The sequence below is a fragment of the Panulirus ornatus genome, chromosome 17 (genome assembly GCF_036320965.1).
Source record: "Panulirus ornatus isolate Po-2019 chromosome 17, ASM3632096v1, whole genome shotgun sequence".
Classification (NCBI taxonomy): domain Eukaryota; kingdom Metazoa; phylum Arthropoda; class Malacostraca; order Decapoda; family Palinuridae; genus Panulirus; species Panulirus ornatus.
In genome coordinates, this window is record NC_092240.1 from 26,592,062 (window position 1) to 26,608,202 (window position 16,141).

Sequence of the window (16,141 nt, forward strand, 5' to 3'; positions counted from 1 at the left end):
CTAACACACTCATTCAGCTGCTCCCAAAACACTTGCCTCTCTTGATCTTTCTTCTCATGCCCAGGTGCATATGCACCAATAATCACCCACCTCTCTCCATCAACCTTCAGTTTTACCCATATTAATCGAGAATTTACTTTCTTACACTCTATCACATACTCCCACAACTCCTGTTTCAGGAGTATTGCTACTCCTTCCCTTGCTCTTGTCCTCTCACTAACCCCTGACTTTACTCCCCAGACATTCCCAAACCACTCTTCCCCTTTACCCTTGAGCTTCGTTTCACTCAGAGCCAAAACATCCAGGTTCCTTTCCTCAAACATACTACCTATCTCTCCTTTTTTCACATCTTGGTTACATCCACACACATTTAGGCACCCCACTCTGAGCCTTCGAGGAGGATGAGCACTCCCCGCGTGACTCCTTCTTCTGTTTCCCATTTTAGAAAGTTAATACAAGGAGGGGAGGATTTCTGGCCCCCCGCTCCCGTCCCCTCTAGTCGCTTTCTACGACACGCGAGGAATACGTGGGAAGTATTCTTTCACCCCTATCCCCAGGGATAATATACACATATATATACATATACACACACACACACATACACATACATATGCACATATACACACACACACACATACATATATATACATATGAAAAATGTAAGAAACAATTTAGAAAACTGAAACTTCTAGCTTGAAATGAATGAAAAAAATGAATGTCACATAATGGTTCAACCTCTGGCTATGGAAAAAAGGAAATGTATAATTTATATATATATATATATATATAATTTTCTTTTTCTTTTAAACTATTCGCCATTTCCCGCGTTAGCAAGGTAGCGTTAGGAACAGAGGACTGGGCCTTTTTTGGAATATCCTCACCTGGCCCCCTCTGTTCCTTCTTTAAAAAAAAAAAAAAAAAAAAAAAAAAAAAAAAGAGGGGAGGATATATATATATATATATATATATATATATATATATATATATATATATATATATATATATATATATACATATATATATATATAACAAGTAGTGGTGATGTGAGAAGGAGATGGAATGAGTATTTTGAAGGTTTGTTGAATGTGTTTGATGATAGAGTGGCAGATATAGGGTGTTTTGGTCGAGGTGGTGTGCAAAGTGAGAGGGTTAGGGAAAATGATTTGGTAAACAGAGAAGAGGTAGTGAAAGCTCTGCGGAAGATGAAAGCCGGCAAGGCAGCAGGTTTGGATGGTATTGCAGTGGAATTTATTAAAAAAGGGGGTGACTGTATTGTTGACTGGTTGGTAAGGTTATTTAATGTATGTATGACTCATGGTGAGGTGCCTGAGGATTGGCGGAATGTGTGCATAGTGCCATTGTACAAAGGCAAAGGGGATAAGAGTGAGTGCTCAAATTACAGAGGTATAAGTTTGTTGAGTATTCCTGGTAAATTATATGGGAGGGTATTGATTGAGAGGTTGAAGGCATGTACAGAGCATCAGATTGGGGAAGAGCAGTGTGGTTTCAGAAGTGGTAGAGGATGTGTGGATCAGGTGTTTGCTTTGAAGAATGTATGTGAGAAATACTTAGAAAAGCAAATGGATTTGTATGTAGCATTTATGGATCTGGAGAAGGCATATGATAGAGTTGATAGAGATGCTCTGTGGAAGGTATTAAGAATATATGGTGTGGGAGGAAAGTTGTTAGAAGCAGTGAAAATTTTTATCGAGGATGTAAGGCATGTGTACGTGTGGGAAGAGAGGAAAGTGATTGGTTCTCAGTGAATGTAGGTTTGCGGCAGGGGTGTGTGATGTCTCCATGGTTGTTTAATTTGTTTATGGATGGGGTTGTTAGGGAGGTAAATGCAAGAGTTTTGGAAAGAGGGGCAAGTATGAAGTCTGTTGGGGATGAGAGAGCTTGGGAAGTGAGTCAGTTGTTGTTCGCTGATGATACAGCACTGGTGGCTGATTCATGTGAGAAACTGCAGAAGCTGGTGAATGAGTTTGGTAAAGTGTGTGGAAGAAGAAAGTTAAGAGTAAATGTGAATAAGAGCAAGGTTATTAGGTACAGTAGGGTTGAGGGTCAAGTCAATTGGGAGGTGAGTTTGAATGGAGAAAAACTGGAGGAAGTGAAGTGTTTTAGATATCTGGGAGTGGATCTGGCAGCGGATGGAACCATGGAAGCGGAAGTGGATCATAGGGTGGGGGAGGGGGCGAAAATTCTGGGGGCCTTGAAGAATGTGTGGAAGTCGAGAACATTATCTCGGAAAGCAAAAATGGGTATGTTTGAAGGAATAGTGGTTCCAACAATGTTGTATGGTTGCGAGGCGTGGGCTATGGATAGAGTAGTGCGCAGGAGGATGGATGTGCTGGAAATGAGATGTTTGAGGACAATGTGTGGTGTGAGGTGGTTTGATCGAGTGAGTAACGTAAGGGTAAGAGAGATGTGTGGAAATAAAAAGAGTGTGGTTGAGAGAGCAGAAGAGGGTGTTTTGAAGTGGTTTGGGCACATGGAGAGAATGAGTGAGGAAAGATTGACCAAGAGGATATATGTGTCGGAGGTGGAGGGAACGAGGAGAAGAGGGAGACCAAATTGGAGGTGGAAAGATGGAGTGAAAAAGATTTTGTGTGATCGGGGCCTGAACATGCAGGAGGGTGAAAGGAGGGCAAGGAATAGAGTGAATTGGAGCGATGTGGTATACCGGGGTTGACGTGCTGTCAGTGGATTGAATCAAGGCATGTGAAGCGTCTGGGGTAAACCATGGAAAGCTGTGTAGGTGTGTATATTTGTGTGTGTGGACGTATGTATATACATGTGTATGGGGGGGGTTGGGCCATTTCTTTCGTCTGTTTCCTTGCGCTACCTCGCAAACGCGGGAGACAGCGACAAAGTATAATAAAAAAAAAAATATATATATATGCATATATATATATTAATATGTATATATGTATATATATATATATATATATATATTAAAAAAGGGGGTGACTGTATTGTTGACTGGCTGGTAAGGTTATCTAATGTATGTATGACTCATGGTGAGGTGCCTGAGGATTGGTGGAATGCGTGCATAGTGCCATTGTACAAAGGCAAAGGGGATAAGAGTGAGTGCTCAAATTACAGAGGTATAAGTTTGTTGAGTATTCCTGGTAAATTATATGGGAGGGTATTGATTGAGAGGGTGAAGGCATGTACAGAGCATCAGATTGGGGAAGAGCAGTGTGGTTTCAGAAGTGGTAGAGGATGTGTGGATCAGGTGTTTGCTTTGAAGAATGTATGTGAGAAATACTTAGAAAAGCAAATGGATTTGTATGTAGCATTTATGGATCTGGAGAAGGCATATGATAGAGTTGATAGAGATGCTCTGTGGAAGGTATTAAGAATATATGGTGTGGGAGGCAAGTTGTTAGAAGCAGTGAAAAGTTTTTATCGAGGATGTAAGGCATGTGTACGTGTAGGAAGAGAGGAAAGTGATTGGTTCTCAGTGAATGTAGGTTTGCGGCAGGGGTGTGTGATGTCTCCATGGTTGTTTAATTTGTTTATGGATGGGGTTGTTAGGGAGGTGAATGCAAGAGTTTTGGAAATAGGGGCAAGTATGAAGTCTGTTGGGGATGAGAGAGCTTGGGAAGTGAGTCAGTTGTTGTTCGCTGATGATACAGCGCTGGTGGCTGATTCATGTGAGAAACTGCAGAAGCTGGTGACTGAGTTTGGTAAAGTGTGTGAAAGAAGAAAGTTAAGAGTAAATGTGAATAAGAGCAAGGTTATTAGGTACAGTAGGGTTGAGGGTCAAGTCAATTGGGAGGTGAGTTTGAATGGAGAAAAACTGGAGGAAGTGAAGTGTTTTAGATATCTGGGAGTGGATCTGGCAGCGGATGGAACCATGGAAGCGGAAGTGGATCATAGGGTGGGGGAGGGGGCGAAAATTCTGGGAGGCTTGAAGAATGTGCAGGAGGGTGAAAGGAGGGCAAGGAATAGAGTGAATTGGAGCGATGTGGTATACCGGGGTTGACGTGCTGTCAGTGGATTGAATCAAGGCATGTGAAGCATTTGGGGTAAACCATGGAAAGCTGTGTAGGTATGTATATTTGCGTGTGTGGATGTATGTATATACATGTGTATGGGGGTGGGTTGGGCCATTTCTTTCGTCTGTTTCCTTGCGCTACCTCGCAAACGCGGGAGACCGCAAAAAAAAAAATATATATATATATATATATATATATATATATATATATATATATATATATATATATATGGGTGAGTGTTCAGATTACGGATTCATAATTTTTTTGAGTGTTCAGATTACGGAGTCATAATTTTTTTGAGTGTTCCTGGGAAATTGTATGGGAGGGTATTGATTGAAAGGGTGATAGCCATGTACAGAGCATCAGCATGGGGAAGGGCAGTGAGGTTTCATAAGAGGTAGAGGATGTGTGGATCAGGTGTTTGCTTTGAAGAATATGTGAGAAATACTTAGTAAAACTTTGGATGGTATTGGATGGTTTGGATGGTATTGCCGTGGAATTTCTTAAAAAATGGGGTGACTGCATTGTTGAAATTGGTAAGGTTATTTAATGTATGTGTGACTCATGGTTATCCCTGGGAATAGGGGAGAAAGAATTCTTCCCACGTATTCCCTGTGTGTCGTTGAAGGTGACTAAAAGGGAAGGGAGTGGGGGGCTGGAAATCCTCCCCTCTCGTTTTTCATTTTCCAAAAGAAGGAACAGAGAAGGGGGCCAAGTGAGGATGTTCCCTCAACGGCTCAGTCCTCTGTTCTTAACGCTACCCGGCTAATGCAGGAAATAGCAAATAGTAAAAAAAAAAAAAAAAAAAAAAAAAAAAATATATATATATATATATATATATATATATATATATATATATATATATATATATATATATATATATATATTCTTTTTTTTTCATACTATTCGCCATATATATATGATATACCCCTAAATCATCAATTATACAGCATAATGACATATTCATAACATTACCCTCTTCCCATCTGAAGGTCAATAAATTTAAGGTCATGCTGCAATCAAATCACTACCAAAATATCAAATGACTTACAAGTGAAGACACCTTGATTGAAAATTTTCACTACTGAAACAATCATGTCTTGTATCATCTGACAGGTTTGTATTGTGGACCACAACTTTGGCATTCAATCAGAGAATCATTTTAAGTAATATCACACTTACCAAGCAACTTTGTGACTTTGCGTGTTCCTCTTTTCTAACAAGAATTTATTACCTGATGTTTAAAGATGTCCCGCTTTTTCTGGGAGAAAAATGAGCTTACCGTATGTGGGTTATTCACATTATAAATACTGTAAACACTTCTTACAAACAGAAACTTTGCAAATTTAAAAAAAAAAAAGAAAAAAAATCAGGAAGAGCATTGTTTCAGTTAAGAACAAAAGATGATGAAATAATAGTTTCTCTTTATATCTAATAGAATCCTAAGTGATGGGGATAATGGAACATGTTCATAATGCTTAAAGGGGCAAACTAGAATGAATCTAAAGACAAATAAATAATATAGTTATAAAAAGAAAACAATGCAGCAAAAACATTCTTGAAGACTGTGATTCTAGCTGAAACCCACAAGAACAATGATTCACTGAAATTATGCCAGCTAATAAAAATCTGTCACAGATGTACAGCTTATCAACTACCAATCATAACTAACATTAATTTTCAAGTTTTTCTGTATATCATCCCCAAGTGAAACTGTTTCATGTTCTATTTTATTTATTTATTTTGCTTTGTCGCTGTCTCCCGCGTTTGCGAGGTAGCGCAATATATATATATATATATATATATATATATATATATATATATATATATATATATATATATATATATATATATCCCTGGGGATAGGGGAGAAAGAATACTTCCCACGCATTCCTCACATGTCGTAAAAGGCGACTAAAGGGGACGGGAGCGGGGGACCAGAAACCCTCCCCTCCTTGTATTTTAACTTTCTAAAAGGGGAAAGAGAAGAAAGAGTCACGCGAGGAGTGCTCATCCTCCTCGAAGGCTCAGATTGGGGTGTCAAAATGTGTGTGGATGTAACCAAGATGAGATAGGTAGTATGTTTGAGGAAAGGAACCTGGATATTTTGGCTCTGAGTGAAACGAAGCTAAAGGGTAAAGGGGAAGAGTGGTTTGTGAATGTCTAGGGAGTAAAGTCAGGGGTTAGTGAGAGGACAAGAGCAAGGGAAGGAGTAGCACTACTCCTGAATCAGGAGTTGTGAGAGTATGTGATAGAGTGTAAGAAAGTAAATTCTAGATTGATATGGGTAAAACTGAAAGTTGATGGAGAGAGATGGGTGATTATTGGTGCATATGCACCTGGGCATGAGAAGAAAGATCATGAGAGGCAAGTGTTTTGGGAGCAGCTGAATGAGTGTGTTAGTGGTTTTGATGCACGAGACCGGGTTATAGTGATGGGTGATTTGAATGCAAAGGTGAGTAATGTGGCAGTTGAGGGAATAATTGGAATACATGGAGTGTTCAGTGTTGTAAATGGAAACGGTGAAGAGCTTGTAGATTTATGTGCTGAAAAAGGACTGGTAATTGGGAATACCTGGTTTAAAAAGCGAGATATACATAAGTATACGTATGTAAGTAGGAGAGATGGCCAGAGAGCGTTATTGCATTACGTGTTAATTGATAGGCGCATGAAAGAGAGACTTTTGGATGTTAATGTGCTGAGAGGTGCAACTGGAGGGATGTCTGATCATTATCTTGTGGAGGCGAAGGTGAAGATTTGTGGGGGTTTTCAGAAAAGAAGAGAGAATGTTGGGGTGAAGAGAATGGTGAGAGTAAGTGAGCTTGGGAAGGAGACTTGTGTGAGGAAGTACCAGGAGAGACTGAGTACAGAATGGAAAGAGGTGAGAACAAAGGAGGTAAGGGGAGTGGGGGAGGAATGGGATGTATTTAGGGAAGCAATGATGGCTTGCGCAAAAGATGCTTGTGGCATGAGAAGTGTGGGAGGTGGGTGGATTAGAAAAGGTAGTGAGTGGTGGGATGAAGAAGTAAGATTATTAATGAAAGAGAAGAGAGAGAGACATTTGAACGATTTTTGCAGGGAAAAAATGCAAATGAGTGGGAGAGGTATAAAAGAAAGAGGCAGGAGGTCAAGAGAAAGGTGCAAGAGGTGAAAAAGAGGGCAAATGAGAGTTGGGGTGAGAGAGTATCATTAAATTTCAGGGAGAATAAAAAGATGTTTTGGAAGGAGGTAAATAAAGTGCATAAGACAAGGGAGCAAATGGGAACTAAGTGAAGGGGGCTAATGGGGAGGTGATAACAAGTAGTGGTGATGTGAGAAGGAGATGGAGTGAGTATTTTGAAGGTTTGTTGAATGTGTTTGATGATAGAGTGGTAGATGTAGGGTGTTTTGGTTGAGGTGGTGTGCAAAGTGAGAGGGTTAGGGAAAATGATTTGGTAAATAGAGAAGAGGTAGTAAAAGCTTTACAGAAGATGAAAGCCGGCAAAGCAGCAGGTTTGGATGGTATTGCAGTGGAATTTATTAAAAAAGGGGGTGACTGTATTGTTGACTGGTTGGTAAGGTTATTTAATGTATGTATGATTCATGGTGACGTGCCTGAGGATTGGCGGAATGCTTGCATAGTGCCATTGTACAAAGGCAAAGGGGATAAGAGTGAGTGCTCAAATTACAGAGGTATAAGTTTGTTGAGTATTCCTGGTAAATTATATGGGAGGGTATTGATTGAGAGGGTGAAGGCGTGTACAGAGCACCAGATTGGGGAAGAGCAGTGTGGTTTCAGAAGTGGTAGAGGATGTGTGGATCAGGTGTTTGCTTTGAAGAATGTGAGAAATACTTAGAAAAACAAATGGATTTGTATGTAGCATTTATGGATCTGCAGAAGGCATATGATAGAGTTGATAGAGATGCTCTGTGGAAGGTTTTAAGAATATATGGTGTGGGAGGCAAGTTGTTAGAAGCAGTGAAAAGTTTTTATCGAGGATGTAAGGCATGTGTACGTGTAGGAAGAGAGGAAAGTGATTGGTTCTCAGTGAATGTAGGTTTTCGGCAGGGGTGTGTGATGTCTCCATGGTTGTTTAATTTGTTTATGGATGGGGTTGTTAGGGAGGTGAATGTAAGAGTTTTGGAAAGAGGGGCAAGTATGAAGTCTGTTGTGGATGAGAGAGCTTGGGAAGTGAGTCAGTTGTTGTTCGCTGATGATACAGCGCTGGTGGCTGATTCATGTCAGAAACTGCAGAAGCTGGTGACTGAGTTTGGTAAAGTGTGTGAAAGAAGAAAGTTAAGTGTAAATGTGAATAAGAGCAAGGTTATTAGGTACAGTAGGGTTGAGGGTCAAGTCAATTGGGAGGTAAGTTTGAATGGAGAAAAACTGGAGGAAGTAAAGTGTTTTAGATATCTGGGAGTGGATCTGTCAGCGGATGGAACCATGGAAGCGGAAGTGAATCATAGGGTGGGGGAGGGGGCGAAAATCCTGGGAGCCTTGAAGAATGTTTGGAAGTCGAGAACATTATCTCGGAAAGCAAAAATGGGTATGTTTGAAGGAATAGTGGTTCCAAGAATGTTGTATGGTTGCGAGGCGTGGGCTATGGATAGAGTTGTGCACAGGAGGGTGGATGTGCTGGAAATGAAATGTCTGAGGACAATATGTGGTGTGAGGTGGTTTGATTGAGTAAGTAATGTAAGGGTGAGAGAGATGTGTGGAAATAAAAAGAGTGTGGTTGAGAGGGCAGAAGAGGGTGTTTTGAAATGGTTTGGTCACATGGAGAGAATGAATGGGGAAAGATTGACCAAGAGGATATATGTGTCAGAGGTGGAGGGAACGAGGAGAAGTGGGAGACCAAATTGGAGGTGGAAAGATGGAGTGAAAAAGATTTTGAGTGATCGGGGCCTGAACATGCAGGAGGGTGAAAGGCGTGCAAGGAATAGAGTGAATTGGAACGATGTGGTATACTGGGGTTGACGTGCTGTCAATGGATTGAACCAGGGCATGTGAAGCGTCTGGGGTAAACCATGGAAAGTGTGTGGGGCCTGGATGTGGAAAGGGAGCTGTGGTTTCGGTGCATTATTACATGACAGCTAGAGACTGAGTGTGAACGAATGGGGCCTTTGATGTCTTTCCTAGCGCTACCTCGCACACATGAGGGGGGAGGGGGTTGTTATTCCATGTGTGGCGAGGTGGCGATGGGAACAAATAAAGGCAGACAGTATGAATTATGTGCATGTGTATATATGTATATGTCTGTGTGTGTATGTATATGTGTACATTGAGATGTATAGGTATGTATATTTGCGTGTGTGGACGTGTATGTATATACATGTGTATGTGGGTGGGTTGGGCCATTCTTTCATCTGTTTCCTTCCGCTACCTCGCTAATGCGGGAGACAGCGACAAAGCAAAATAATAAAAAAAAAAATATATATATCCCTGGGGATAGAAGAGAATTAATACTTCCCACGTATTCCCTCCATGTTGTAGAAGGCGACTAAAAGGGGAGGGAGCGTGGGGCTGGAAATCCTCCCCTCTTTTTTTTTTTTAATTTTCAAAAAGAAGGAACAGAGAAGGGGGCCAGGTGAGGATATTCCCTCAAAGGCCCGGTCCTTTGTTCTTAACGCTACCTTGCTAATGCGGGAAATGGCGAATAGTTTGAAAGAAAGTAAAAGATATATATATATCCCTGGGGTTGGGTAGAAAGAATTCTACCTCAAAAGAAATGTAAGGAGAATGAGCCTGAGATGCAAAATAAGCTACTCGATAAGGCTATGTTGTAGGAAGGGAAGACGCGTGGTAACACTTTATCCCTTTATTACCTGTAGATGGAGCCATGATGATACTAACAAAAACATTTCTTTGACAATGGAAGTAATTCCTTAATGAGAGGTCAGGTATGAAAACTGTAGTAAGAAAGTGCAGAGGTATTTCTTCATAAACAAGCCAAGTGTAGATAAAGTAAATGTAAGTTTAAGAGTTTGGGAACCTCGGAATGTGGATTTCCCTCACTATATAAAGATATTATGTAGAAAATCTCCCCACCCTACTTCATCAATACAAGAAGGTTCGGAGTTGAGATGGTCAGGTCAGTGTAATGTGCTGTCTTTTATGCAGATGGAACATGGTGGATGTGTGTGTTCTTGGGCTTAACAGAAGTGGTGTAGAGAGAGAGAGAGAGGCAACTCCCTATATATGTTATATATATATTTTTTGTGGGCAATTTGAAGGCGATGAAATTAAAAGAAAATGCTGTCCTTAAAATAACTGAATGTGAAATTAAACGATGTTCTCATGGTAGTGTGTGCAGCTTAATTAGATTTGTGATGCAAAGATAATAACGTTATTGAAAGATATATATGTTTGTCATGAGAGAATATGAACTCTCTGCTTTGAAGATTTTGGTACATTTTCTATTTAGGATTATTTCTCTACAGCAAAGACTTTTCAATGCAGCAGAGAAGGGGGACCTGGATATATTGCGTAAATTAACGGCTGATGAGTACAAGAAAAAGAAACCTAAAATCCGGTGGACACTCCTCCATTATGCTGCATATGGAAATCAAGCAGCTGCTGCTCAACTTCTGCTGGAGAAAATTGATCCTAATGAAACCAACGCTTACAGCCAGACTGCTGCCCACCAGGCTGCTTTACAGGGAAATACTGAGGTCCTTGATGTCCTGCTGAGCAACGCCAAACTCAATAAGGATAAACGAGATAAATGGAAATGCAAGTATAACGACTGGGTACGTAGACTTCTAAATCTCAAAATCTTTTGAATCAATGCACAAACACACTCACACACACATACACTATCTGCTGACAAGTATCAGAATAGCCATCAAATATACTGACAAGGAAATATTTAGAAAGCTGTTCAAGGTCCTCCGTGCTGAAGCAGCCAGCGTTCCTGGTTGTGACAGTTGCTCCACAGTCAACCCAGCAGTTTGTCTACCACAAGGGGGTTGGTGGATAAAATGGGTACTTGGCTTAGGCTAGCATATAGGATGTGGAAGTTAAGCTGTTAGAAGCAGAGAAGTTTTTTTTATCAAGGGTGTAATGCATGTGTACGAGTAGGAAGAGAGGAGTGATTGGTTCCCAGTGAAGGTCTGTTGAAGGCAGGGGTGTGTAATGTCCTCATGGTTTTTAATATGTTTATGGATAGGGTGGTTAGATAAATGCAAGTTTTGGAGTGAGGGGTGAGTATGCAGTCTGTTGGGGACGAGAGGGCCTGGGAAGCGAGTCAATTGTTGTTCACCAATGATACAGCACTGTTGGCTGATTAGAGTGAAAAACTGCTGAAGTTGGTGACTGATTTTGGAAAAGTCTGTGAAAGGAGAAAGTTGAGAATAAATGCTAACCAGAGCAAGGTTATTAGGTTCAGCATGGTTGAGGGACAAAGTATTGGGATGTAAGTTTGAATGGAGAAAAATTAGAGGAAATGGAGTGTTTCAGATATCTGGGAGTGGCCTTGGCAGCAAATGGAACCATGGAAATGGAAGCAAGTCATAGGGCGGGGAAGGGGGTGAAGGTTCTGGGAGGGATAAAGAATGTGTGGAAAGAGAGGACTTTATCTCGGAGAACAAAAATGGGTAAGTTTAAAGGAATTGTAGTTCCAACACTATCATTTGGTTCCAAGGCATGGGCTGTAGATAGGGATGTATGGAGGAAGGTGGATGTATCAGAAATGAAATATTTAGGGACAATATGTGGTGTGCAGTAGTTTAATAGAGTAAGAAATGAAAGGGTAAGAGAGACGTGTGGTAATAAAAAGAGTGTGGTTAAGAGAGCAGAAGAGGGTGTGCTGAAATGGTTTGGATATAAGGAGAGAATGAATGAAGAAAGACTGACAAAGAGGATATATGTATCAGAGATGGAGGGAACAAGGAAAAGCGGGAGACCAAGTTGGAGATGGAAGGATGGAGTGAAAAAGATTTTGAGTGATGAAGGCCTGAACATGCTGAAGGGTGAAAGGCATGCACGGAATAGAGTGAATTGGAATGATGTGGCATACTGGGGTTGTCGTGCTGTCAATGAACTGAACCACAACATGTAAGACATCTAGGGTAAACCATGGAAAAGTGTATGATACGGTAAAGTGGTGTATATATATATATATATATATATATATATATATATATATATATATATATATATATATATATATACATATATATATATATATATATTTTTTTTTTTTTTTTTTTTATACTTTGTCGCTGTCTCCCGCGTTTGCGAGGTAGCGCAAGGAAACAGACGAAAGAAATGGCCCAACCCACCCCCATACACATGTATATACATACGTCCACACACGCAAATATACATACCTACACAGCTTTCCATGGTTTACCCCAGACGCTTCACATGCCTTGATTCAATCCACTGACAGCACGTCTACCCCGGTATACCACATCGCTCCAATTCACTCTATTCCTTGCCCTCCTTTCACCCTCCTGCATGTTCAGGCCCCGATCACACAAAATCTTTTTCACTCCATCTTTCCACCTCCAATTTGGTCTCCCTCTTCTCCTCGTTCCCTCCACCTCAGACACATATATCCTCTTGGTCAATCTTTCCTCACTCATTCTCTCCATGTGCCCAAACCATTTCAAAACACCCTCTTCTGCTCTCTCAACCATGCTCTTTTTATTTCCACACATCTCTCTTACCCTTACGTTACTTACTCGATCAAACCACCTCACACCACACATTGTCCTCAAACATCTCATTTCCAGAACATCCATCCTCCTGCGCACAACTCTATCCATAGCCCACGCCTCGCAACCATACAACATTGTTGGAACCACTATTCCCTCAAACACACCCATTTTTGCTTTCCGAGATAATGTTCTCGACTTCCACACATTCTTCAAGGCTCCCAGAATTTTCGCCCCCTCCCCCACCCTATGATCCACTTCCGCTTCCATGGTTCCATCCGCTGCCAGATCCACTCCCAGATATCTAAAACACTTCACTTCCTCCAGTTTTTCTCCATTCAAACTCACCTCCCAATTGACTTGACCCTCAACCCTACTGTACCTAATAACCTTGCTCTTATTCACATTTACTCTTAACTTTCTTCTTTCACACACTTTACCAAACTCAGTCACCAGCTTCTGCAGTTTCTCACATGAATCAGCCACCAGCGCTGTATCATCAGCGAACAACAACTGACTCACTTCCCAAGCTCTCTCATCCCCAACAGACTTCATACTTGCCCCTATATATATATAAATATTTTATTATTTTCATTTTGTTTTGTCGCTGTCTCCCACGTTTGCGAGGTAGCACAAGGAGACAGACGAAAGAAATGGCCCAACCCACCCCCATACACATGTATATATATATATATATATATATATATATTAGGTTATTAGGTACAGTAGGGTTGAGGGTCAATTCAATTGGGAGGTGAGTTTGAATGGAGAAAAACTGGAGGAAGTGAAGTGTTTTAGATATCTGGGAGTGGATCTGGCAGCGGATGGAACCATGATAGCGGAAGTGGATCATAGGGTGGGGGAGGGGGCGAAAATTCTGGGAGCCTTGAAGAATGTGTGGAAGTCGAGAACATTATCTCGGAAAGCAAAAATGGGTATGTTTGAAGGAATAGTGGTTCCAACAATGTTGTATGGTTGCGAGGCGTGGACTATGGATAGAGTTGTGCGCAGGAGGATGGATGTGCTGGAAATGAGATGTATGAGGACAATGTATGGTGTGAGGTGGTTTGATCGAGTAAGTAACGTAAGGGTAAGAGAGATGTGTGGAAATAAAAAGAGCGTGGTTGAGAGAGCAGAAGAGGGTGTTTTGAAATGGTTTGGTCACATGGAGAGAATGAGTGAGGAAAGATTGACCAAGAGGATATATGTGTCAGAGGTGGAGGGAACGAGGAGAAGAGGGAGACCAAATTGGAGGTGGAAAGATGGAGTGAAAAAGATTTTGTGTGATCGGGGCCTGAACATGCAGGAGGGTGAAAGGAGGGCAAAGAATAGAGTGAATTGGAGCGATGTGGTATACCGGGGTTGACGTGCTGTCAGTGGATTGAATCAAGGCATGTGTATGGGGGTGGGTTGGGCGATTTCTTTCGTCTGTTTCCTTGCGCTACCTCGCAAACGCGGGAGACAGCGACAAAGCAAAAAAAAAAGAAAAAAAAAATATGTGTGGAAGTCGAGAACATTATCTCGGAAAGCAAATATGGGTTTGTTTGAAGGAATAGTGGTTCCAACAATGTTGTAGGGTTGCGAGGCGTGGGCTATGGATAGAGTGGTGCGCAGGAGGAAGGATGTGCTGGAAGTGAGATGTTTGAGGACAATGTGTGGTGTGAGGTGGTTTGATCGAGTAAGTAACGTAAGGGTAAGAGAGATGTGTGGAAATAAAAAGAGCGTGGTTGAGAGAGCAGAAGAGGGTGTTTTGAAATGGTTTGGGCACATGGAGAGAATGAGTGAGGAAAGATTGACCAAGAGGATATATGTGTCGGAGGTGGAGGGAACGAGGAGAAGAGGGAGACCAAATTGGAGGTGGAAAGATGGAGTGAAAAAGATTTTGTGTGATCGGGGCCTGAACATGCAGGAGGGTGAAAGGAGGGCAAGGAATAGAGTGAATTGGAGAGATGTGGTATACCGGGGTTGACGTGCTGTCAGTGGATTGAATCAGGGCATGTGAAGCGTCTGGGGTAAACCATGGAAAGCTGTGTAGGTATGTATATTTGCGTGTGTAGACGTATGTATATACATGTGTATGGGGGTGGGTTGGGCCATTTCTTTCGTCTGTTTCCTTGCGCTACCTCGCAAACGCGGGAGACAGCGACAAAGTATAAAAAAAAAAAATATATATATATATATATATATATATATATATATATATATATATATATAAACATATATTATATTATATTATTTATCTATTTATTTATTCATTTTGCTTTGTCGCTGTCTCCCGCGTTAACGGGGTAGTGCAAGGAAACAGACGAAAGAATGGCCCAACCCACCCACATACACATGTATATAAATACACGTCCACACACAAATATACATACCTAAACATCTCAATGTACACATATATATATACACACACAGACATATACATATATACACATGTACATAAATCATACTGTCTGCCTTTATTTATTCCCATCGCCACCTCGCCACACATGGAATAACAACCCCCTCCCCCCTCATGTGTGCGAGGTAGTGCTAGGAAAAGACAACAAAGGCCCCATTCGTTCACACTCAGTCTCTAGCTGTCATGTAATAATGCACCAAAACCACAGCTCCCTTTCCACATCCAGGCCCCACAGAACTTTCCATGGTTTACCCCAGATGCATCACATGCCCTGGTTCAATCCATTGACAGCACGTCGACCCCAGTATACCACATCGATCCAATTCACTCTATTCCTTGCACGCCTTTCACCCTCCTGCATGGTCAGGTCCCAAACACTCAAAATCTTTTTCACTTCATCTTTCCACCTCCAATTTGGTCTCCCACTTCTCGTTCCCTCTACCTCTGACACATATATCCTCTTGGTCAATCTTTCCTCACTCATTCTCTCCATGTGACCAAACCATTTCAAAACACCCTCTTCTGCTCTCTCAACCACACTCTTTTTATTTCCACACATCTCTCTTATCCTTACATTACTTACTCAATCAAACCACCTCACACCACATATTGTCCTCAAACATCTCATTTCCAGTACATCCACCCTCCTGCGCACAACTCTATCCATAGCCCATGCCTCGCAACCATACAACATTGTTGGAACCACTATTCCTTCAAACATACCCATTTTTGCTTTCCGAGATAATGTTCTCGACTTCCAAACATTCTTCAAGACTCCCAGAATTTTCGCCCCCTCCCCCACCCTATGATTCACTTCCGCTTCCATGGTTCCATCCGCTGCCAGATCCACTCCCAGATATCTAAAACACTTTACTTCCTCCAGTTTTTCTCCATTCAAACTTACCTCCCCATTGACTTGACTCTCAACCCTACTGTACCTAATAACCTCGCTCTTATTCATATTTACTCTTAACTTTCTTCTTTCACACACTACCAAACTCAGTGACCAGCTTCTGCAGTTTCTGACATGAATCAGCCACCAGCGCTGTATCATCAGCGAACAACAACTGACTCACTTCCCAAGCTCTCTCATCCA

General features: G+C 41.4%; 1 protein-coding gene across 2 annotated transcripts in view; it reads left to right on the plus strand.

Annotated features, from left to right (window-relative positions):
• Positions 1-16,141, plus strand: part of LOC139754655 (uncharacterized) — a 160,834-nt gene that overhangs the window by 79,101 nt on the left and 65,592 nt on the right. For both annotated transcript variants that reach the window (XM_071672186.1, XM_071672187.1), the window contains one exon: positions 10,425-10,733. In XM_071672186.1, coding sequence (XP_071528287.1) covers positions 10,425-10,733 — 309 coding nt within the window. The remainder of the gene's footprint in view (positions 1-10,424; positions 10,734-16,141) is intronic.